The 25,724-nt window shown below is 45.4% G+C and overlaps 1 protein-coding gene across 2 annotated transcripts in view; it reads left to right on the top strand.

The window, feature by feature from the left end:
• Window positions 1-25,724, top strand: part of TIAM2 (TIAM Rac1 associated GEF 2) — a 1,049,207-nt gene that overhangs the window by 997,588 nt on the left and 25,895 nt on the right. For both annotated transcript variants that reach the window (XM_063917712.1, XM_063917711.1), the window contains one exon: window positions 3,009-3,114. In XM_063917712.1, coding sequence (XP_063773782.1) covers window positions 3,009-3,114 — 106 coding nt within the window. The remainder of the gene's footprint in view (window positions 1-3,008; window positions 3,115-25,724) is intronic.

Here is a 25,724-nt window from a genome sequence, read left to right as displayed (position 1 = left end):
TTGTATAGATTTTAAAAACTGGATCTTAAGACGGTGCCCAAAGCCAATTTATTAAGTTTTCAATTTGTGAAAAATTATTTTGGGCCGGATGTAATGAAATTCGGTGGTGCGGGCTCCTGGCCGAACTTAGACGTTTTTTTTCAAAGCGACAATCATTTACAAGGCATGGTTTTGCCTTGTACATGATTGCCGCTTTAAAAGAACGTCCGATTTTTGGCGAGATCTTACACCTCCGGCCAACTCAGACTTAATTACATTCGGACCTTTGTTGGTAAACAATAAATATACGACTTGTGAAGCATAATCCTATAAAAAAAATATATATAAAGCAAATGTTCGCTAACAGTGCCCAATGCATGTCACTACCAGTAGAAGGTGCAGAAATTCTGCTTATAAGGGAAGGTATAATTGTGCTTTAACAGCAGGAGTGGTTCTAGGTGCGGGCAAGCCGGCTAAGGAACAGACGATGAGCCGGCGGGAGGACCCAGAGAGGACCCGGCTACACTCTGGATCCTCCCGCCGGCTGTACAGTTCGCTGACTCGGCTGTAGATACGGGAGGAGTCACCACTGAGACGAGCCCTGCCTTGAGCACCTGGTCTTCATGATCCCTGCTATAGACAGGACCCGGGTGTGGAGGGGCTGTCTCTCTGGCTGCCGGAACGCTGAAGGATCTGGAGGGTGGGGAAGCGGAGCGCGATGGACCCTGGAGAGACCCGCCACCAGAAAGCAAGGACTGCACCTGCTGTGGAAGGCTGAAGATCAGAGGACGCTAGGACCGGCAGGACCAGAGAAGACCCCGGCTGGTGATGAGGACCCCGGCTGTATAGTCATGGCGCAGGCAGTGAGAGAGGACAGAACTGCCCTGCGGAAGAACCCCCGCACTAGGGGCCAGGCAGAGCCAGAGAGTGGGATCTAGTCGCCACCCATTCGAGATTCTGTCACCACTGCGGCTCCCTGGCTCAGTGACACAGACGCCGGCCTCCAGAGCTCTCCCGCCACCCTGTGTCTACATTGCACCAGTCACTGCCCCACAGGTGTGTTCTCGGCGGTGTGTATCTCCACTCTCCCCTCCGCTTCTCCCTCTGGGTTCCCCCGCTGCTCAGGACCCTGCTGTATGTATCACTGGTCCCGGTCCACATGTAACAGCCAGACCCCGGGCTTCCCTGCTCCACAACCGTAGCCACCAATCTGCCAGGGAGAGGGGTCTGTAGCCGACCAGCCAGGGGGCCCATCTACAGGGTGCACAATTACTGGGGGCACATCTACGTGGGCTACAACTGCTGAGGGCATATCTACTGGGAGCACATCTGCAGGGTGCATATCTACTGGTGGCATAACTATTGGGGACACACCTAGTGGTGTAGTGTGACTAATGGACACTGATGTGCTGTGAAATGTGATTCGGTACTATTCCGTGGCCATGCCCCTTCCCTAAGAAGCCACACCCCTATTTTTTGCGCACAACTTTGGCGCACACTAACCCTATTTTACCTGTCAGGGGAGGTGGGAGGGGCGCCAAAGGAAACTTTCGCCCTGGGCGCCACAAGGTCTAGAACTGGCCCGGTCAGTGGCAGTGTACAGGACATGTATATTCTTAAAACACAGTTTGTATATGGTGGGAAGGGGGTAGGGGTGGGGGATAGCTTGTTTGGTAAAGCTAGGGAGGAAATGAAAACAAGCAGTACGGTGTGTAGGCTGTGCGAACAAATGTGTCAGTTGGTATTAGGTCTGCAGGAAAAATAGGCTGTGGATTAAGATGACAGCATTTTACAGACACTAGTTTAACATTCAAACAATTTATCTTTTTTATGTTGCATATATCGCATATCTATCTCTAACTCAAGCAGCTTGACCAAACAAGAGGCAATAGGATAGAAACCTACAGTGCTGCTGTACTCTTATTTCCAGTCTGGTCTGCCATCTTGATTACTCGCTATGCACCCTGTACCATGTTATCAAACCCATGAATATGCTCACTGTTATGTAAAAGTCAGGACTGTAAGCCCTCATTTTGCTCTGGGATCATGAGATAGCAGTATGGGAGAGAAGAATTCCCACATAGACATTACTACAGTTCGAGAGCTTACCTTATTACAGGGCGGCCACGCCTGCAGCTCTGAAACAAAATATGGCCACATAATTAATTAAAGTCTATGAGCAATGGATACAGAATCTGCATTATCAGAAATCATCCATTGCAACCTGCATGTACGGTAGTGCATTACTTTACAGTATATATAGTTTTTACTTTTTTAGTAAACTCAGTGTTTTACCCCCCCCCCCCCCCCACACACACACACCCACCATAACCATCATGTTTTCACTAGCATATTGCAGAAAAATGCTCTGCAAAACTACCACCTGCTCCCAAGCATTTTACAGGCTGCACAGTGGTAAGGGGTCAATCCTATTGTGGGAGATGTTTTTGCCCCTGCGAGTTACTTTATGGCAGCTCGGACTCTCACAATTTTGTTTGTAGCCCAATAAGGCTGCGTCCAAAATTGTGCAAATTAAGGTGAAGATCGGGCCGCAGTATGTGGTGCCGATACTGGCGTATCCAAGCCATTGCAACTGCAATTTGCACTCTTCACCCGCATTGAATTGACCGCTGTGTCTATAACCTCTAAGGAGATGTAAATATCAGGCAAGTGTACTACTTAAATGCCAGCTACATTGGGAATAAGTTAGTGATATTTCCCTCTCCTGTGTAGCAACATATCATCCTACCACATAAAATCTACTTTTGCCTGCATCCGATCCTTCTACCCTTTATAATGTATCCTTGCACTTGCCTCCAGGTTCACATGCAAAGCTTTTACTTAGCTGCACAAAATGGGCTCATGACATCCCAAATACCTGTTGCAACGCCAAAACTTTGTATACCATCAATTATTATTGTTTGTTAAAATGTTATTTCTTAACTTGGTTCCAGTATGATTTCTTATTGTACTTTTTTAAATCCTGCCTTATTTAATTAAGATACATGTACTTCACATTTCTTCCACAGAATCAAAACACACGTGCGTCTCAAAGTCATGGTGATATTGATCAATTTAAATTCCGCTGGCTGATTCCTTTGTCTGCTCTGCAGGTCAGGATGGGCAATGCTGCAGGTAATAATAAACTATTACAGTAAATGTTAATGTATTTTACAACAATTATAATATTGTAGAAAAGTTCTGGCTTGTTTTTGCACAGAACATTTGTGTTTCTGTATTTCCCCATGTTTAAAAATCTATTTTTAAAGAATTGTGAAAAGCATGTTACTGAAAACATCAATATTCAGTTTATTATGCTATATAATATCTCCTATATATTAGCCCATATCTGTGACTGTGTGTATAACGCTGGGCGGAGTCACAACGCTGGGCGGAGTCAGTTACAGATTTGGGCAAATATATAGGAGATGGGCAGGGGCGGATTGGGATGCCGAGACTCTGGCCCGCTTCCTGCTTGGCTGGTCATATTGTCCCTTTAGTGGGCTGACTCACCCCTCCTCCTGGCTGCCTGCCGCAATCGGAGCTCCGATTGCATAGCCTTGGAAACAGCCCATGCATAGCTACTGTCAGTGATGCAGCAGTCCGTGCAGCACTTCCTAGTTCCTACTACTACAAGCCCCGCCCCTGCATGATGTCATGCAGGGAGCGGGACCAGAATTTGACACTGCTACAAGCCTGCATGAGATGTGAACAGCCTACAGAGGCCAGAAGAGGAGAGGTACAGTACAGTAGCAGACAAGAGGTAAAACATGCAGTAGAGCAAGGGATGAGTCAAGTAAAAGAAAAGAGAGGAATGTGGGTTAGGAATGAGAGAGAGTGGAGTGAGAAAAAAGGGTAAGGCTCCTTAAGCAGCAAAGAAAAGTAGGTGATAGAGAAAATAAGGTAAGTAAGAGGCTTTGTGAGAGATTAGACAGGAAGTCACTAATGTAAAACACAAGAAATGAAAACATGTAAGATATTATAAAGAAAAGAAAGGAAGAATAACGTTAAAGAGAATAAAGTATAAAGACTAAATGTGCTTGAAAGAACAGAGAGAGAAGAAAAGGAGGGTCAGGGATCCTGCGTGTGTTGTGAAATAGGGGTAATTGAGATCTGATCGCTAGGCAGCGTTTTCTCACAGCCTGTGATCAGGTCCAAACTGCACATGCGTATCCACCGCAATGCGCAGGCACGTCGGATGACTGCATTGGGCATCGGTGCATAGCGACGGAATGGCGTGAAAAAAGCGTTCGCACAGACAATCGCAATGAGATTGACAAGAAGAGGGCGTTTGTGGGTGGCAACTGTCCATTTACAGGGAGTATCTGGGAAAAACACAGGTGTGTCCAAGCGTTTTCAGGGTGGGTGTCTGACGTCAAATCTGGTCCCGGACAGGATGAAGTGATCGCAGCGGCTGAGTAAGAGACTGCACATAATCAGTTTATGCAGCTCTGCTACACATGCGATCGCACACTTGCAAAACAAAAATACCCTCTCTCTCTAAGCGGTGACTATCAGATGCCCAGCGATCAGGTCTGAATTAGGCCCATAGAGAGATAGGGACCTGCGCACAGCTTACCATAGAGGGATACGAACCTGCATGGGGTGTAATATAGAGAGATAGGGACTAGCGTGCTGCATAATAAAGAGGGCTGGGGACCAGCATGCGGCGTAATATATAGGAATGGGGATCAGCGTGCGGCATAAAATAGAGGTATAGGGATCTACACGCAGTGTCATATAGAGGAATAGGGACCTATGTGTGTGTTGTAATATAGCGGCCTAGGGACCTGCGTAGTGTGTAATATAGAAGGATAGGAACCTGCCGTAGCACCCCCGCAACCCACCCCTTCCTCACCCACGGCACCCCCGCCTCTCCCCCACCCGTGGCGCCTCTGGAACCCCTACCCCACCCACAGCGCCTCCGGAACCCCTTACCCATCTGCAACGGCCCAGCAACGGCCCAGCAACCACCCCTCCCCCACCCACAGCACCCCCTACCCTCCCCCACCCGCAGCGCCACCGGACCCCCTCCCCCATCCGTGGCCCCCACTCCCCCTCCCCTCACCCACCCACAGCACCTCCCGACCCCATCCATGCATCCGCCCTCCGTCCACCCACAGCATCTACAGACACGCTCTCCCATCCGTGGTCCCCCCCGCACCCGCTACATTCTGTACATCGTGCCCACCAGGCTCTGTTCATGCTATTGCAATGGGCTACGCCCCCTTCACCATCGGATGCCCTTTCGTCGTGCAATATTTAACCACTAACCAAACTAGGAATGCAGGTAATACTCCATATAATACAAATATTGAACCCCAGAAAGGTGTGCAGGGGTTAAGGGGCGTAGCACCTTGTGATGGTGTGAATAGTGCCCGTAGGGCACAATGAAGACCTGCTTGCAGATTTGACATCCAATCCTCGCTACACACTTGTCCTGTTTTTCAGCAAACCACCAAGCTACATCTGCTAATAAAATACATTTAGCGTGGAGGAAGGGGGAGTTATTAATGAAGAATTTCATTAATTATAATGGTGAAGGAAGGAAGGAAGGGGGGGTGGGGGGTGAGAATGAATAGCATCATTGGAGATGGGGACAAGATTGTAATGTCCCCCAATAGGCATAATCGGCCCCAGCTCTTAGATCCAAAAAAATCAGAGGAACAAAATGAGTAGGGGTCCCCCATATTTAATGAACCAGCACTGGGTTTTTGAAGCTGGCCTTGATTCTAACAAGTAGGGGTCCCCTAGGCTGGGGATTCCTGTGGAAGTGGGGACAACCCCAATAAAGGAGTATCCCCTCTCCAGGGCTCCCAAGGCTTGGGCTGAAGCCCCGGCACCCCTTGGCGGTGGGTGCTGAGTTATTAGTCCTTTACGTGAAGACTACAGGTTCCAAAAAGCCTCTCCTGCATCTTGGTACTTGGAGAACCACAAGGGTCCGCTGGTATATGTAGTCCCCCTGTAAAAGAAATATTAAAATAAGACAGAACACTGAATGCTTTAATAATTTGTTGGCCAGCACCTTCACCTGGGGACGGTGGCCTTTAAGCTCTTTTATGTAGCTGCCGCTGGCGTCTTCAGCTGGAGGGCAGCGACCTATAAGCTCTTTTGCATGACTGCCGCCCATCCAGAACTGCATCAGCATCTTCTATTTTCAGGAGCTCTTCCTTGCTCCTCCCTTGCTGTTAAGACTAATATTAGCCAGTGCATGGGTGTGAGTCAATGACGTGGCTTGCCACGGGCATCTAAAATTTAAAAAATGGCAGCGATACCCACCACGTCCCGCAGCAGCATCTGACAGTGCTGGGATCCCTCACCTCCACCACGCTGACAGTATGCTGGGCTGCTGAGACCGGAGATCGTTTGCCAGCTCCGAGCTCCACTTCCTACACACTACAATATCAGTCGCTTGGTCAAGTCTCCTCGTTTTTAAGCATGTTTAAAAACCAGGAGTCCGACATGCGGCCATGATCATGTGTGTGCGTCAGTCGGTGGAGGGGGCACACTTGTCCAGTGTCAGGAAAATTGGTCGGTCGTCATATCTCCTGATGATTGGACCCTAGTCTTCTTGACTTTAACAAAGATTTATTTAAGAGTTTTCAAACACAGGTGCTTTGATATCTAAAATGATTAGCATCAGGCATCTATGTGTTTTTCTGCTGTTAGCAAGCCTGTATTTTTTTTGTTTTTAATAAAATAAAGATTTGCCCATCTGTGTTTGTAAGGCCTTAGGGATTACTGTTTTTTTCTAGAGGATACTGGGGTCCACATTACTACCATGGGGTATAGACGGGTCGACTAGGAGCCATGGGCACTTTAAGAAATTAATAGCATGGGCTGGTTCCTCCCTCTATGCCCCTCCTACCAGACTCATTTTAAAAAATGTGCCCGGAGGAGTCGGTCACGCTTTGGAGAGCCCCTGAAGAGTTTTCTACTTTTATTTTTATTGTTTGTTATTTTCAGTCAGGGCTGTTTAGGCAACAGCCTGACTGCTTCGTTGACTTAGGGGGGAGAACGGCCCAACTTCATATAGAGTTAATGGTCCCGTTTCTCTGCTGGCAGGACACTGAGCTCCTGAGGGAGCTATTCGCAAGCTACACCATGGTGCAGCGTACCCTCCCGCAGCAAGCCGCCACCCCCTAACAGAGCCTGAAGAGTGGCGAGTACAACGCCGGCGCCCCGGTGAGCGGGTCGCCGGCGGGAATGGCGGCACTAGGGTAGGAGTGCAGCTCTGCTTACAGGCTGCGCTCCAGGGAGGCTCAGACGGACACACGCTGTGGCGGGTCCCACCGTGAGGGGCACGCTGGGCCACCCATTTTACCCGCACTGGCCACACAGCTCACAGAGGTTTTTACAATTATTGTAGTTAGCAAAATCTTACAAATCCTCAGGGCCAGTATAAATAATAAAGTGTGTGAAGCCACGCACCATTTTAGGGGGCAGAGCTTCCCACTGAGCGGATCCAGCGGCTCTCCGGCACCATTTCCCTCTGCAGCTCTGACAAAGCAGCAATACAAGGGACGCGCAGCTCCTCTGACAGGACCCCAAATCTCCACTCTGGTACCAGGGGGTCTTAGTGAGGGGGGGAGCAGGGTAACTGTTATACACACTATACTGGTGCTTGTTTATTGCGACCCAGCTTAGTTTTACTACTGCTGATAGGGGCACTGTGTGGCTGGCTCTGAACTCTGTGTCTCTCGGATACGCTGCCTACATATACTGTGTTTTTACCATAGAGAGAGAGAGTGTGTTTGTTTGTGTGTGTGTGTGTGTGTGTGTGTGTGTGTGTGTGTGTGTAGGTGTCCCTTTACAATGCCCAGGGACTGTGTTTCTTGTACAGCTGAATGTCTCTCATCCACTGAGGACTCACTACCCTGTACTCAGGATAGTGTTCACTCCCAGTCCAGTGGGGCTGAAACCCTGTGGTTGGCTTCCATTAAGGGGATGATTTCAAATTTCTGCAGCACGGTACACTGGTGTTCCACAGGGATAACATCGGAGCGTTGAGTTGGATCTTGATCCAAGGCACCAACAGGCTAAAAGCTTTGACTGTTCCCAGAATGCTTAGTGCCGCCTTCAGGCACTGGAGCTCAGTTTGTAAGTTGGTGCCTGCAGTGCAGGCAGCTAACAGGGAGGGCTGCGTTCAGCAGCCCTGAAAAGAGCTTTTAAGAAGACTTCAAGGGCCACTTACATGTGCTATATGTCATTTTGACATATGATGCTGCGGCTCCCTCACCTCCCCCGGCGGCGCTGTATACTCCCGCGCCCTGGTTGCCGGGTACTTACAGCGGAGGGCTCCGGTTCTTTACAGGGCACACACACTTGCCGCTGCTCTCCGGGATCGCGTGGCCGCATCAAGGGAGGAGGTAATAAGAGGGTCCCCTAGGCGGGACCCACTGGAAATCACGATCCGGCGTGGTCTTTAGGAGACAGACTGGGTGCGCTGGTGTGGGCACTGTGGCCATACAGGGTCCCCACTAGACCACCAGGAAAAGGGCACAGGTCGGATTCTCTAAAAATCCATTTTGCTAAGGCCCGCAGTACCCAGTGGTGAAGTCCAGCAAGGGGATAAAGCTCTGACCTGTTGCCCCTCCCCCAGCCTCAGGCGCCGTTTACTGCTAATGTTCCTGCCCTGGAGCTGCATCTCTCTGTCTCCCTCACTCCCTGTCAGCGTTTGGGCGCCATTACACACATGCTGAGCTGACTTTGGGACTGCTGGGCAATGTCTCCTCTGTAAAGCTGCCTGCATCATCAGCGCTGTGCATTTACATGTTATTTAGACAGTGTTTGTTAAGAACAAGTGCATACATTCAGGGATATTTAGTACAAGTACCCTGTGATATACATCAAGTCTTCACTGTGCATTGGTATATCTATTTACATACATAGCTTTACTTAGTAGTACAGTTACTTAATATTGCTAGTCCAGTGCAGTTTTATTTTTTGTAATAATGTCTGCATTGTACATGTGACTGTGTGTGTGCCAATAGCTGCTGTGTGATTTCCATTCTGTGTATCTCACATATACTGCTATCCCTATATTCTGTACCCTGAGGAGGGCTAAGTGCGTCAGGGTTATCATATAATATAGTGTTTTACAGGATATACTACTTTGGTATTTTTCTCTGTGTATTACAGTCACCATATACCTCTTAAATCCTCCGTGTGTGCTCTGCTTGTAGTCACACTATACAGGCAGATTTTTGTCATGTACTTTGTCTGCTTATATTGTACTATTCTGCCCTACAGTTACGCTTTCATAGAATGTCAGCTCAACAGGGTGATAATTCAATGGCTGATCCTGCATCATGCAGTGTTAATGCTGTGGATGTCTAAGAGGAAAATATTGCAGCTGAGGGTTCAGGTACTGGGTGTTTTATACCCCTCGGTCAATCTACAGCAATGGAGGCAACTCATGACCAACCGTGGGCTACATTTTCTAATTTACTGACTACGCTGGTAACTAGACTTATGGGACCTCCTGTGCCATTACAGCCACATATTGTCCATGCAGTTAATCCGCCATGGGCAGATACTCTGTCCTCTCAGTTACAGCAATTAAATCAGTCTTTGGCTAAGTAAAATCCTAACCCTCACCTGCCTAAGACCAAGGGGTCATCTAAGCGGGCCATTACTTCCTCACAATCCACACGTTTCAGATACTTCATCTGATGAAGATGGCACATATACTGACCCCTCAGACACTGATGCAGATGCTTCTGATGGGGAATCTATAACTCAAGTGGATGTTCCTGACCTCTTGGAGGCTATCAGGCTGATTCTTCAAATTAATGATGACGAAGAACCCCCAGCTACCACCTCTTAAGAAACCAGATAACTTCAAACGTCAGAAGGTTATTAAATTAGTTTTGCCCCATTCTGACCACTTAGTTGACATACGTCCGGAATCCTAGGAGTATCCAGGAAAGAAATTCTCTCTGTCAAAGAAGATGCTAGCTCATTATCCCCTCGCTGCAGAGTTAAGTAAAAATTGGGAAACACCGCCGCCGGTGGACTCGTAAGTCGCAATTCTGGTGGTCTCATCTGCTCTGCCTGTCACTACCGTCACCTCTCTGAACGAACCGACGGATAAGTGTGTGGAGGGTTGCTTGAAGTCTATTTACACTCTTGCTGGAGCTCAGGAAGTTGAAGTGGAACTACTGTCTAATTTTCCTGATAATGCTAGACAGTGTCTTTCATACATTATTACAGTCCAATGCAGCCAAAGCGTCTACTACGTATATTCTGGCTTGCCAGATCCTCTGGTTGTGGTCCTGATCTGTAGATATGGACTCTAAATAGACCTTGGAGGTGATCCCTTTTAAGGGAAACATACATTTTGGGGAAGACCTCAATAAGATTTTTGCTGACTTAGCATCTGCTAAGACTGCATGTCTACCTAGTACTACACCTTTGTCCCCGAAGGCTAAGAGTGCTTTCTTTCATTACTTTCGACCTCCAGGTAAAGCAAAGGGTCAGACATACCCAAAACAGGCTCACACTTCCAAATCCACTAAGCCAAAACCTAAACGTGCCTGGGCTGCCCTTCAGCCTGCTTCCAAAATAGACAAGCCTGCTGCATGACGGGGTGGGCCTCCCCCTGGGGGATCCCAGGGTGGGAGGCCGACTTCTACGGTTTGCTCAGGTATGGTTACAGACCACTTTGCACGCCTGGGTAAGGGAAGTCGTTGCTCACGGATACGCCATCTCTTTCAGGAAACGTCCCCCTCTCCAGTTTTTCTTGACAAACGTCCCTACGGATCCGGTAAAAGCAAAGATTTTCCATCTGGTGGTGCAATCCCTCCTCTTTCTCAGAGAGGCAGGGCGTACTATTCAACGCTGTTCCTAGTTCCGAATCTGAATGGTTCGTCCCGGCTCATTCTCAACCTCAAGTCTTTGAACAAAGTTTCCAAATTCTGTATGGAATCTCTTCGCTCTATTGTTCTTTCTTTGGAGCCCAAAGAATATATGGTATCCCTGGACATACAAGATGCTTACCTGCATATACCTATTGTAGTGTCGCATCAGCAATACCTGTGGTTTGCTATTGGCGACCTCCATTTTCAATTCCAGGCTTTGCCTTTTGGTCTACCCCGTGTCCAAGAATTTCCACCAAGGTCATGGTGGTCATGACGGCTCTACTCCTGCCGTTTCTGGACGACTTGTTGATCCTGGCGAACTCTCCAGAGGTTCTCCTCTGTCATCTGGAACTGACGATCCAATTCCTGCAAGCCCACGGGTGGCTAATCAACTGGAAGAAATCTTCCCTGGTCCCTGCTCAGAGCATGGTGCACCTGGGAGCACTATTGGACACCCACAACCAGCGGTTGTTTTTGTCTACGGAGAAGGTCCTGAAACTTCAGGACAAGATAAGATGCTCCCTCTCTCACCCACATGTGTCGATACACTCGGCGATGTAAGTACTAGGCCTCATGGTAGAGTATGCTCAATTTCATTCCCGCCCTCTGCAGATGTTGATACTTTCCAAGTGGGACGTCCTGCCTCACTGGATCAGGACTCATATGATCTCCTTGACTCCGGAGGTCCTCTTATCACTGACCTAGTGGCTACAGGACTGGCAACTGAGCAGGGGTTGTCCCTTCTGGATCTCTAACTGGGTCCTTCTGACGACGGATGCCAGTCTGCGGGGCTGGGGCACGGTGTGTTCAGGGTCGGTGGACCAGGGAGGAATTTCTCCTACCGATAAACATTCTGGAATTGCAGGCAAGAACGCCATCTGACAGCCCTATTGGCAGTGTTCATTCTGGGAGTCCTCAACTGGGAAGCTGACTTCTTCAGTCATCAGGATGTACATGCTGGAGAGTGGAGTCTTCATCCGGAAGTCTTTCAACTCCTAGTGGACAAGTGGGGCCTACCAGAGGTACACCTGATGACGTCTCGACACAATCACAAGGTTCCAGTCTTCGGAGCAAGGACAAGGGATCCCCAAGCAGCATTTGTGGATGCACTGGCAATTCCATGGAAGTTTCTGCTGCCTTACGTGTTCCCTCCGGTGTCACTTCTGCCCAGGGTGATAAGGAAGTTCAAGCAAGAAGGAGGAATACTACTTCTAATTGCTCCAGCGTGGCCCAGACGGCATTTGTTCTCAGACCTGCAGGGCCTCTCGATAGAGCGTCCTCATCTTCTTCTGCAGCGCCCAGACCTCCTCATTTAGGGCCCTTGTGTCTACCGGGATTTGGCCCGGCTGGCTTTGCAACGTGGCTCTTCAAGCTTCCGTACTGAGGGCCAAATGATTTTCTGAGGTGGTCATTTAAACTGTGTTGAAGGCCCGTAAACCGGCGTCTGTTCGGATTTATCATAGGGTCTAGAATTCTTACTTTGCCTGGTGTGCGACTAACCATAATGACGCATACAAGTTCAGTACTGCCAACTTTTGGCTTTCCTGCAACAGGACCTGGACTTAGGCCTTCGTCTGGAGATTGTGGTTCCGGCCTTTACCACTCCAGGTTTATCCTCCAAAAAGTGGCCTTTGGATGTGGTATGGGCTCTCCATATTTATGTGAAGAGAACAGCTTCTCTTAGGAGATCTGATTCCCTCTTTGTCCTTTTTGGTTTTCACAAACGTGGCTGACCTGCTAATAAGCAGACCTTGGCAAGATGCATTAGAATGGTGATTGCACATGCTTATGTACAGGCTGGCCTTCCAGCTCTTGCTACCATCAAAGCCCATTCTACTCGGTCTGTTGGACCTTCTGGGGTGGCCCGCCATGCTGCAACCCTTGAACAATTGTGCAAGGCGGCTACGTGGTCCTCAGTGAACACATTCATAAGGTTCTATGCCTTGAATGCTTCTGCCTCCCATGATGCCTCCTTTGGATGCCGGGTTCGTTTGCCCGCTACAGTGCATCCCCTCCCATGAGGAACTGCTTTAGGACATTACCAATGTTATCCCTGTGGAACCCCAGTGTACCCCACTGCAGAAAAGGAGATTTATGGTAAGAACTTACCTTTGTTAAATCTCTTTCTGTGAGGTACACTGGGTTCCACAGGGTGCCCACCCTAACGCACACTTAGCTTATTTGGGTTTGAATGCCGTTAGCCGCTGGTACCTTTTCCTGTCATGAGAATGTGGTGTATGTGGCTACTAACTGTTGTCGTCTTTTACCTGCTACTGCATTGGACTGGTTAACAAAAGTGAGCTGCAATGGCTGGAGGTAGGGATATAGAGGAGGCAGCGCTAAGCATCCTGGGAACAGTCAAAGCTTTTAGCCTGTTGGTGCCTCGGATCAAGATCCAACTCTACACCCTGATGTTATCCTTGTGGAACCCATTGTACCTCACAGAAAGAGATTTAACAGAAGTAACTTCTTACCATAGATTTCTTATTTCAACTAAACTGTCTAATAATGAAAAGGAAACACATTTCTTAAGGCAATCTATGGATGACCTGATACATAGAGATTCAGCTCCCATACCTGCACCCCAGGCTCTCGTCATTTGCCCACAGAAATGTAACCTGGCCCAAATCATGCAGGCTGAAACGGATCCTGATACATCAGATCAGGAAGAGGGGGAAGTAGATGCTAGTGGGGCAGATACCATCCTGTCACAGGGAATTCAGGCCCTCATTGAAGCTGTCAGAACTGTCCTACATATCCCTGACAAGTCAGAGGAGGCTGAGGATGAATCTTATTTTAATACAAAAAAAATCCTCTGTTAATTTCCCCGCTTCAAAGGAATGAAATGTCCTCTTTGAGGAAGCGTGGGTTAACCCTGATAAAAAGTTTCAGATCCTTAAGAGATTGATTTCTTCATTTCCCTTTCCTGCAGAGGATAGGAAGAAATGGGAAATCACACCGATTGTGGATGCATCTGTATCCAGGTTATCACGTAAGATAGTCTTACCGGTCCCTGGGGCAGCCTCCATAAAGGACGCTGATGACCGCAAGATTGAGACCACCCTCAAGTCTTTTTATACACGTTGGATGGGGTGGCCCAGAGACCCACTATTGCTTGTGCATGGATCACTAGGGCCATCGCTAAATGGTCAGGTATTCTAATTGATGATTTCGATTCCTTACCAAGGGATGATGTTGTTTTACTCCTGCAGCATATCCAGGATTCTACTAACTTTATGGTTAAAGCCATCAAAGAAATTAATCTACTCAACACACGCACCACTGCCATGGCAGTGTCAGCACGCAGGAGGCTTATGGCTACGCCAGTGGACTGCGGACACGGATTCCCAAAAAGGCATAGTAAGTCTACCTTTCATGGGTGAGGCTCTGTTTGGAGATGAACTGGATAAGTGGATATTCAAGGCTACAGCGGGTAAGTCTACATACCTTCCCTCCGCAGCGGCACCTGCTAAGAAAACCTATTCTGGTCCAACTCTGCAGTCCTTTCAGACAACGAAATTTAAAGGCAAATCCAAGGGTGGTTCTACAACCTTCAAAGGGAATAGAGATAAACCCAGAAAACCCGCTGCTGCAGGTTCTCAGAATCAGGCCTCCACGTCTGCTTCCTCAAAGCCCTCCACATGACGGTGGCGCAAACTGCCTGGAAGACAGGCAGGTGGGAGCCCGATTACATTATTTCAGTCACATTTGGGAAACATCTTGCCAGGATCCCTCAGTAAAAGATCTTATCACACAGGGATACAGACTGGAGTTTCAGGAACTCCCACTTCCCAGATTCTTCAAATCAGGCTTGCCAGCTTCTCCAGAAGCGGGTTTGATCTTACAGGCAGCAGTTCTAAAACTGGTGTGACTCAGGTCATTGTTCCAGTTCCGATTCACCTACAAAAGAAAGGCTATTATTCCAACCTGTTTGTAGTGCCGAAGCCGGACGGTTCGGTAAGGCCCATTTTAAACTCAAGTCGCTGAACCCGTATTTACGGGTGTTCAATTTCAAGATGGAGTCTCTGAAAGCGGTGATCTCAGGTCTGGAGGAAGGGGAATTCCTGGTGTCTTTGGACATCAATGATGCATACCTTCTTGTTCCAATCTGGCCGCGTCAACAGGTTTGTCTAAGGTTTGCATTACAGGACTGTCATTTGGCCTCTCCACAGCACCAAGGGTGTTCACCAAGGTAATGGCAGAGATGATGTTTCTCCTCTGCATGCAGGGAGTAAACATAATACCGTACCTGGACAATCTGCTGATCAAGGCACTGTCCAGAGGGAAGCTGTTGCACAGCATCACCCTATCAACTCGATTGCTCCAAGATCACGGTTGGATTATGAACCTGACAAAATCTGGATACGGAGGCACAGAGGGTATTCCTTCCAATGGAAAAGGCATTGGTGATCCAGTCAATGGTGCGGAACCTCCTAAAACCATCTCAGATATCAGTGTATCTTTGCATTCGCCTCCTAGGAAAGATGGTAGCCTCTTACAAGGCTCTACAGTACGGAAGGTTTCACGCAAGACCCTTTCAGCTGGATCTGTTGAACAAGTGGTCCGGATCACATCTTCTCATGCACCAGAGGATACGTCCATCGGCAAAGGCCAGGATCTCCCTTTTGTGGTGGCTTCAAATGTCTCCCCTGACCGAAGGCCGAGGGTTCGGGATTCAAGATTGGATTCTGATAACCACAGACGCAAGCCTCAGAGGTTGGGGAGCAGTCACCCAAGGAAAGTGGTCATGTCAGGAAGCCGTACTTCCGATCAACATTCTGGAACTAAGGAGCAATATACAACGCCTTTCTCCTGGCGTCCCATCTTCTTCGAGATCGAGCCGTTCAAGTCCAGTCAGACAACGTGAAGGCGGTGTCTTACATAAACCGACCGGGTAGAATGAAGAGAAGAGCAGCCATGTCAGAGGTAACAAGAATCCTCCTCTGGGTGGAAAGGCACGCGGTGGCATTGTTGGCGATCTTCATTCCGAGAGTAGACAACTGGGAAACTGACTTCCTCAGCAGACACGACCTCCATCCAGGAGAGTGGGGACTTCACCCGCAGGTATTCGAGTCCTTGACACATCGATGGGGGATTCCTCAAATCGAAATGATGGCCTCTTGTCTCATCAAGAAGCTCAAGTGGTATTGTTACAGGTCGAGAGACACACAAGCAGTGGCGGTAGGTGTTCTGGTGACTCCATGGGTCTATCAGATGGTGTACGTGTACGTGTATCTGCCTCTTCCGTTGATCCCAAGGGTTCTCAAAAGAATAAAAAGGGAAAATGTGCAAGCAATTTTCATTGCTCCGGACTGGCCAAGAAGGGCCTGGTATGCGGATCTACTGGAGTTGCTCCTAGAGGACCCGTGGCCTCTTCCTCTTCGCTAGGATCTTCAACAGCAGGGGCCGTTTGTCTATCACACTGCCGCGGCTACGTTTGACGGCGTGAAGGTTGAGCGTCAGATTCTAGTCTGGAAAGGGATTACGGATAGGGTGATTCCTACATTGCTCAAAGCCAGAAAGGAGGTAACGTCTAAGCATTACCACAGTATTTGGAAGGAGTACGTCTCTTGGTGTGAGACCAGGAAAATTTCTGCGGAAGAATTTAAGCTGGGGCGTTTTCTTATTCTGCAGGCTGGAGTGGATGTGAAACAAAGGGATAAAGAACAGCAGCGCTCGTGGGAAACAAAACTTCAAAGATAAGTGCAGAGCTGATAAAATTAAATCATTTAATATGACATTTTAACATCACGCAATAAAAACATATTAAAAACTGATTGAATAAGGATTACTTCATCACTGGATGACCGCACTGGAGTTCAGAAGCTGAGAAAAAATGTTACATAGAAACCAGTCTGCAGAGTCTTAATTGCTGTGATGAGTAACCAGACTTTAGTTGTTATCCTTAATATGCAGGCAGACTGGATACAATAATATCAAGTGGCAACTTGTATCATGTGCCATAAATAATAAAAATAAAGTTTTACAGAATATCTCACCACATGGATATATAATATTGATAGAAGGTAAATGGTGAGGCTCCCGAAGCGACTTGTTAAATAGCAATTTAGTGTCCACTGAGTAGCTGGTGTATAACATGGCAGATGAAAGGTGCAGTACAAAGGCAGGTCTCCCTTTGTTTCTAAATCCAGTTAAAGGCATACGCATTGCATTTTACAGCAGCGAATGTAAGATTAACAATTAATATTCATAGCCCTGCATTGGAGCTTTTTAGCAGTATTTTTTTCTTACTTTGGTAATTCTGTGTGTGTATTCTGCTAGCAGCCTTTATGTGCTCATACTCAAGAGCAGATTATAAATCTTGTGTGCTCATACTGAAGAGCAGATTATAAATATTATGTGCTCATACTGAAGAGCAGATTATAAATCTTTCTGCCATGGCAGATCTAATTTGTGTATCAGTGTGTGTTAAGACGAGACAGCAATATATAGCTGAACTAAATGAAGATTCTGAGTCCATGGTTCCATCAGTGATTACTGATGATAAAGAGAGAGAAGTCAATACCTTCTTCTATAAATTAGAGGATTTAATGAAAGCCGAGACCGCCACTGGTAGGACATGGTTACACTACAAAAATATGTTAAAACTAAAAAAATCCCCCGGGGCCTAAGAATCTTCAAAACACTGGCGTAAATTTACTAATATGGGAGTTCTATTTCAGATGGGATCAGAGCAGATACCAGGTATTATCTTCTAGAAGGTGCTAGATAAATTAAGTTAAATACTACTTTAACCATGTTGTTGTTGTTTGAGTTAATGTTAAGTAAATGACTGTATGGAAGTCAGATTTAGAAAAGCAAGTTAATATTTCTTTTTAAGGACCACGCCATTATACAGGTCAAAAGACCACGGGGTTTATTTACTAATATTCATGTTTTGTCCGTTTTGAAGGGTGTTTGAACTCGAATGGTATTGGGTGCATTTTACTGCAACTTTTTGAATCCTATTACGATCATTCACTAAGCTGCCGATTTTTGCACAATCGTTTTTTCCGATGTCGATGTGAATCGTAATATCAGGCAGTGTTTTACGGGAGTGATGAGTAAAACACTGCCTGAAAAAACACAAGGAATCCCGGCCTGATCTGTGAGATCCGTGCAGGGCTTCATTGTGTATCTTAAAAAGTTCATTAAAGTCTTCAAAATTCTGAAAAAAATTGCGTGGAGTCCCCCCTCCTAAGCATAACCAGCCTCGGGGTCTTTGAGCCGGTCCTGGTTGAACAAATATTGGGGGGAAAATGACAGGGGTTTCCCCATATTTAATCAACCAGCACTGGGCTCTGCGCCTGGTCCTGGTCCTGGTTCCAAAAATACGGGGGACAAAAAGCATAGGGGTCCCCCGTATTTCTGAAACCAGCACCGGGCTCCACTAGCTGGGGAGATAATGCCACAGCCGGGGGACACTTTGATATCGGTCCCTGCGGCCGTGCCATTAAAACCCCAACTAGTCACCCCTGGCCGGGGTACCCTGGAGGAGTGGGGACCCCTTCAATCAAGGAGTCCCCCCCTCCAGCCACCAAAGGGCCAGGCCTGAAGCCCGAGGCTGTCCCCCCCCCCATCCAAGGATGGCAGATGGGGGGCTGATAGCCAAGTGTGAAATTGTGAATATTGTTTTTAGTAGCAGTACTACAAGTCCCAGCAAGCCTCCCCCGCAAGCTGGTACTTGGAGAACCACAAGTACCAGCATGCGGTGGAAAACCGGGCCCGCTGGTACCTGTAGTACTACTACTAAAAAAATACCCCAATAAAAATAGGATACACACACTGTGACAGTACAACTTTATTACATACATGCACACCAACATACACACATACTTACCTATGTTTCCACGAGGCTCGGTCCTCTTCTCCATGTAGAATCCTAGGGGTACCTGTGAAAAAAATTATACTCACATAATCCAGTGAAGAATCCGCCTTTGAATAATCCACGTACTTGGCAAAAAAATAAAACTGAAACCCGACCACGCACTGAAAGGGGTCCCATGTTTACACATGGGACCCCTTTCCCCGACTGCCAGAACCCCCCCTGACTCCTGTCAAAGAGGGTCCCTTCAGCCAATCAGGGAGCGCCACGTCGTGGCACCCTCCTGATTGGCTGTGTGCTCCTGTAGTGTCTGTCAGACAGCACACGACAGTGATTTAATGTAGCGCCTATGCGCTCCATTGTAGCCAATGGTGGGAACTTTGCGGTCAGCGGTTGACCGAAAGTAACCTCACCGCTGACCGCAAAGTTCTGGAGCCCGGTGCTGGTTTCAGAAATACGGGGGACCCCTATGCTTTTTGTCCCCGTATCCCCCGTATTTTTGGAACCAGGACCAGGCGCAGAGCCCAGTACTGATTTATTAAATATGGGGGAACCCCTGTCATTCCCCCCCCCCCCATATTTGTTCAACCAGGACCGGCTCAAAGAGCCCGAGGCTGGTTATGCTTAGGAGGGGGGACCCCACGCAATTTTTTTTTATGATTTTACACTAAACAGACCCTTTCCCATAGATAACCATGCACAGATCTCACTGATCCGTGCATGGTTATCCAAACTCGACTGGAAAAAGCAGGTCTATTTTTTTGCTGCTTTTTTTAACGAATCGAAAAAAAAACAGACCCGCACTTGAGCACTCAGAAACTAACACCCAAATACGAATGAATAGTGAATGCCCGTATTCTATGAAATAACAGCCGAGTTTGACCGATGGTCTATTCATTCGTATTTCGGAAGGTTGTCATTCAAACCATTACGAATAGACCAGACACTGCCGAGATTGGTGCTTAGTGAATTCCCGGATTGGGACTTAGAAAAAAAACCCACAAATCGGCCAAACTCGGATTTTCAGTAAATACTGGCCCACATCTCTCTACCTGGGTCAAAATGAATCAACCCAGAAACATGTCAATACAATGATTTTTATAGCATACAGTTACGCCCCATTCTTATAACCCTCCCATATGATTTCATACATCTTGAGTACAGTGTTATGCAATATTAGGACAATTGGCAAAGACAACCAAGGGATATTTAGCCAATACATCCTCGTGATGAGGCTGACTCGTGATTTCCAACTATGTGTCCATATTAGGAATTAAACTGGACTTCGGATGTGCGTACGTGGAATTAATACTAGCCAACAAAGTTATTTTTGTCTTTCTTACTGTGTATAAAGTTCAAATGAATATGCTGTCTCATCTAGCTAGAAACAAAATGGATTCTCTTATGCTTTTGGACTATAATGGTGAATATGAGGTCACCTTTGATATGGTGATTATTATGTGTATGCATAATATACGTACTATACCGTAGTACATATATATATAGCTGTTAGGCCTTTAGACTGTTGCCTCTGTCACAGTATTTGACAATGAGAAGTAGGATCTGATTGGTTGCTATGGGCAACATCCCATCTGAAATAGAACTCCCATCTTAGTAAATTTACCCCACTGTCTTTCATTGATGACCCCTCTCTGAAAGAGAAATGGGAGTTACTTTTAGACAATTGTTCTTTTTCCCTCATGGATCTCTTTATCAAATTTTGCAGTGATAAAATTGCACAGATAGCACAGGATATAGAGGAAACCAGGAAATGTTTGAATATTTTCTCTGAGCATCCTCAATTTCGACATAATGATTCAAAATTAAATCACAAACTAGAGATATTTGAGAAGGAGATAATAGATGGAAAAATAGAAAGTTCGATAGAGACACAGAGGATTACAATAGAAATATGGTTCGAACATTTAACAAAAAACAATTTACACGTGGGAGACCTCGTAGTATATCTAATTGGAGATACAGAAATTCAGGTCTATCTAGAAATAGATCCTTTAACATCGCGGATCGGGACACACAGAGGATAAACAGAGGTCCTAAGTCCCCTCAGTCCCAACCATTATCTAAGGAATACCATGATGAAATGGTAGTTAGACCAAAATATTCCGGCCATAGAAATATGCAGACCGGGCAAATGCCTAGGCAATACTACCTCTTCAGCTTCATCTAGTTTTTTTGGAGAATGACCTACACAGCCACAAGATTCCCTCACCATATTATCACCAAAACAGATACGACTCTCTAAGAATAGAAACCCCCAAAAGGGTAAGAGAAACCAGCACAGAGGATGCAGAGGGGGGCACAGAATACAGAGGAAAAAAGAGAGACATGAGACTTTAAAAAGTAATAACATATATAATGTCTTCTGTCCAACTAGATGAGAGTGATGTTAAATTGCTCAATAAAGGTTTGAAATTTGCCCCCTCCAAACCCCCAGATTTTTTCAACTCTTTGTAGAATTTAATAGCTATATCCGTACTCTAGCAAGAAAAAGATATTTTGCCTCAAAAAATTTATCTAAACACAAAATTGAAGGGACACCTATTGTCCTAGATGACGGGGATAAGATTGGCATAGATATTTTGGAATCCCTTCTTCTGGAAAGTAAAATTCCGGAAGATACAATTCCTATCTACACTTCAGATAGGATTAATGATCGCCACTCTTCTTTCTAATTTTACATCACTCATTAATAACAATGATTTTAATTTAAAGTTCACTAGCACTTTAGACAGGTTCTCCATTTCTTTTCTCGATATCTCCCTTTCCATCATCGATGGTACCATTGTGACCAAAACGTATAGGAAGGAGGTTGATAACTTGAATTTTTTGCATTAGGACAGTCTACACCATAAACCCTGGGTCAATAATGTTCCTTACGGACAATTATGACGCATCAAGCGTAACTGTAGTGAACATCAAAATTATGAGATTCAAGCAGACGAACTATCGACATCTTTAAAAGAGAGGGGCTATCCTATAGCCCTAATCAATTCAGCCCGAAAAAGAGTAGATCAATACGATAGGAAGGAACTTCTGGAATATAGAGTACATAATTCTATATTCCAGCAGGAAACGCCACACTTTTTCTCTCAATTTCATCACTTAAAATTAAGAAAATTATTTCTAACAATTTTCCCATACTACTTACAGATCAGGTTCTTAAAACCCAAATAGGTAATGCTCAATCAGTTATTTTCAAACGCTCAGTTAACTTACAACAACATCTCGGCCCCAGTTTCTTTATTGATTTAAGGACTCCAAAGAGTCCCAGCAGGGTCCCTAAGCCCACACAGTGGCTCTCAACAATAATGAAAGGTTGCTTCAAGTGTGGCTCTAAGAACTGTATTACCTGTCCCTTTATACGGGACAACACCAAAGTTTTCAATTCATCCAGGAACGACCAGTTTGAAATCAGATAATTTATCAATTGCAACAGCATGTTCGTTATTTATATTTTGGTATGTAGCTGCAACCTAATTTATGTAGGTAGGGTGACTCGAAAACTCAGAGTAAGATTTCTGGAACATAAGTTTAATATCCGCAAAGGACTATCTTCCCACAGTGTCTCTAGACACTGTGCAGAATTTCATGCAAATTATCCACATGCCATTTATTTATTGGGGATCAAAACTATCATGCCTGCACCAAGGGGAGGGGACAGATATATAAAGTTATGCTTGAGGGAAAAATGTTGGATCCACAAATTGAGGACCCTCGTTCACGAGGGACTCAATGAATCCATTGAATTTGACCCATAAATACGATAGGTCTATTTATCCACCCCTCTCCCCCCCCTCCCCCCCTCCCCTGTTTAATAATCAACCCATTCAATTTGATTCATAAACAGGATAGGCTCATAATCCCTTTTCTTGTCTCCTCTTTTCCCCTCCTTTAATAAACTTTTATTAAATTCAGTACAGTTTGAGGTCTCTTTTATTTCTTATTTCGTAAAGCTCATAACATTGTCACTTATTGTCTCTCACACTTTACCTGTGCCTTTATTATTTATAATTTATCCCTCCTTAGGAGGTTCCCTCTAGTGCTGGATATTTCAATATATCAAGGGTTAAAACTCATTTTACCAGTCTATATATGATGCTACGTTGCCCAGTTACAAATCGGCTAAGGCAGATTATTTATTCCTCTATATGTATATACCAATGTTTGTTCCATCCACATTGAATTACTGTGTCCACTCTGTATGCATATGCACTTTGATAATATGCTTACTGCAATATACAGTAAATGGCCATCAGCCTTGCCTTTTAGCTGAGAAAGCCATTATTAAATCACAAGAATACATGGTTAATTTATAGAGAGGTGTCTTATATTTATATTTGCACTGTTTATGTTAATACTTGTGGTAAAATGAATATGAATCCTTAGGCATTATCATTATACATGAAAAAAGGTTTGAATATATAATCTCCCTGATCGTGTTTCAGAAATACTGTTAGGTTTTAACGTGGCAATCTCCAAGCTTGATTTTCTGTCTCCTGTTTTAATACTTTATACTAACATTTCCTCTGTGTCCTGAATAGACAGTAATTTTTGCTAACAAATACATTATATGTCTCCTATTGACATTCTTCTTATAAACACAATACTTAATTTTATTTTTGATATTGGTATTATTTTTTCCTTATGATTTATTCTGATATATATATATGTATATATATATATATGTTTTTTTATTATCTGATTACTAAGAAACAGCTTTGTGCAGAGCTGATATTAAAAGGGTTAATCTCACTGACAATATTGCTAGTGAGCTCCATATGTGATGTAAGCCGTTAGGGGCTATATATTGAACAAACGAGCTCAGGAGGTATAACTTTGAAAAAGTCACGTGATCCGTGATTAAACTAGTCAGGACTCCTCCCCCTTTTTGTCATTGGGACATCCGCACGGCTTTTACAGCTCCATCACCAGCGCTCCCCCCAGTACTGATACTGCCTCATTTGAGAGCAGCACACTGGGTATTTTCCGGCGCATTCCCGCAAGCCTGCTATGGGCTCATACCTCCCTCATATCACAATAGTGGGCATAACAGCGGATTTTACCCGAGGACGCTCAGGTCAGTCAGCCCATGGGAGAGGTAATCAAATACCTGCCTTTGTACTGCACCTTTCATCTGCCGTGTTATACACCAGCTTCTCAGTGGACACTATATTGCTACTTACAGTAAGAAGTCACATCGGGAGCCTCACCATTCAAGTTATGTTGATATTATATATCCATGTGGTGAGATATTCTGTAACACTTTATTTTTATTATTTACAGCACATGCTTCAAGTTGAACTTGATATTATTGTATCCAGTCTGCCTGCACATTAGGGATAACAACCACAGTCTGGTTACTCATCACAGCAATTAAGACTCTGCAGACTGATTTCTATGTAACATTTTTTTCTCAACTCTTACCTCCAGTGCGGTCATCCTGTGATGAAATAATCCTTATTCAATCAGTTTTATTATGTTTTTATTGTGTGATCTTAAAATGTCATATTAAATAATGTAATTTTATCAGCTCTGCACTCATCTTTGAAGTTTTGTTTCCCACGAGCGTTGCTGTTCTTTATCCCTTTGTTTCTACATTCAATTAAAGGCATATGCATTGTCTTTTACAGCAGCGAACGTGAGATTAACAATTATTATTCATAACCCTGTCATTGGCGCTTTTTAGCAGTAATTTTTTCTTACTTTGGAGTGGATGTGAGCCTACATTTGGGCTCCTTAAAAGTCCAGATTTCGGCCTTGTCCATTTTCTTCCAGAAACAATTGGTGTCTCCTCCGGAGGTTCAGACCTATTTGAAAGGTATTATGTATATTCACCTGCCCTTTGTGCCTCCTAGGGCACCTTGGGATCTCAGTGTTGTGTTGCACTTCCTCCAGTCGGATTGATTTGAGCCCTTACAGGCAGTGGATGTTAAGTTTCCTACATAGTAACATAGTATGTAAGGTTGAAAAAAGACAATTTGTCCATCAAGTTCAACCTATTTGTGGTCTCCAATGCAGGATTATTTGGTATAAAATTTTGACTGATGCTGATGTCTGCCCTTACGTTTTATCCCTCTTTTTTATAATAACTATAGTGCGTGACTATGCACCATAACCCTGGATATCCTTATCCATTAGGAATTTATCTAATCCATTCTTAAAGGTGTTGACTGAGTCCGCCATTACAACTCCCTCAGGCAGGGAATTCCAAACACGTATCGTCCTTACCGTGAAAAAGCCTTTACGCCATATTGTGCGAAATCTCCTCTCCTCTAACCTGAGCGAGTGTCCACGAGTTCTCTGTGTTGATCTAATGGAAAACAGGTCCTGCGCAAGATCTGTGTATTGTCCCATTATATTTTTGTAGATGTTGATCATGTCCCCTCTTAGTCTCCTCTTTTCCAATGTAACCATGCCTAGCCTTGCAAGCCTTTCCTCGTATTCCAGTGTCTCCATTCCCTTAATTAGTTTGGTTGCCCGCCTCTGAACCTTTTCTAGCTCCAGGATATCCTTTTTTGTAGTATGGTGCCCAGAATTGTACACAGTATTCAAGGTGTGGCCTTACTAGTGATTTATACAACAGGAGTATAACACTCTTGTCCCTAGCATCAATTCCCCATTTTATGCATGCTAATATCTTATTAGCCTTCTTTGCTGCAATCCTACTTTGGGTACTACTGCTTAACAAACTTGCTATCTATGAGGACACCTAAGTCCTTTTCCAGTACAGAATCCCCTAATTTTACCACATTTAGTATGTAGGTGCTATTTTTGTTCTTGTTACCACAGTGCATTACCTTACATTTGTCTGTATTGAAGCACATTCTCCATTTCGCTGCCCATGCTTCTAAATTAACTAAGTCGTTCTGAAGCGACTCAGCATCCCCCTCCGCATTTATAACTGTACACAATTTGGTATCATCTGCAGAAATTGACACCATGCTCTCTAGACCTTCTGTTAAGTCGTTAATGAAAATATTGAACAATAGCGGTCCTAATACTAAGCCTTGTGGCACACCACTAAACACTTCAGTCCA

Source organism: Pseudophryne corroboree, chromosome 4 (genome assembly GCF_028390025.1).
Source record: "Pseudophryne corroboree isolate aPseCor3 chromosome 4, aPseCor3.hap2, whole genome shotgun sequence".
NCBI lineage: Eukaryota > Metazoa > Chordata > Amphibia > Anura > Myobatrachidae > Pseudophryne > Pseudophryne corroboree.
Note: the sequence above shows the minus strand (reverse complement) of the source record. Positions and strands in the feature narration are given on the sequence as shown.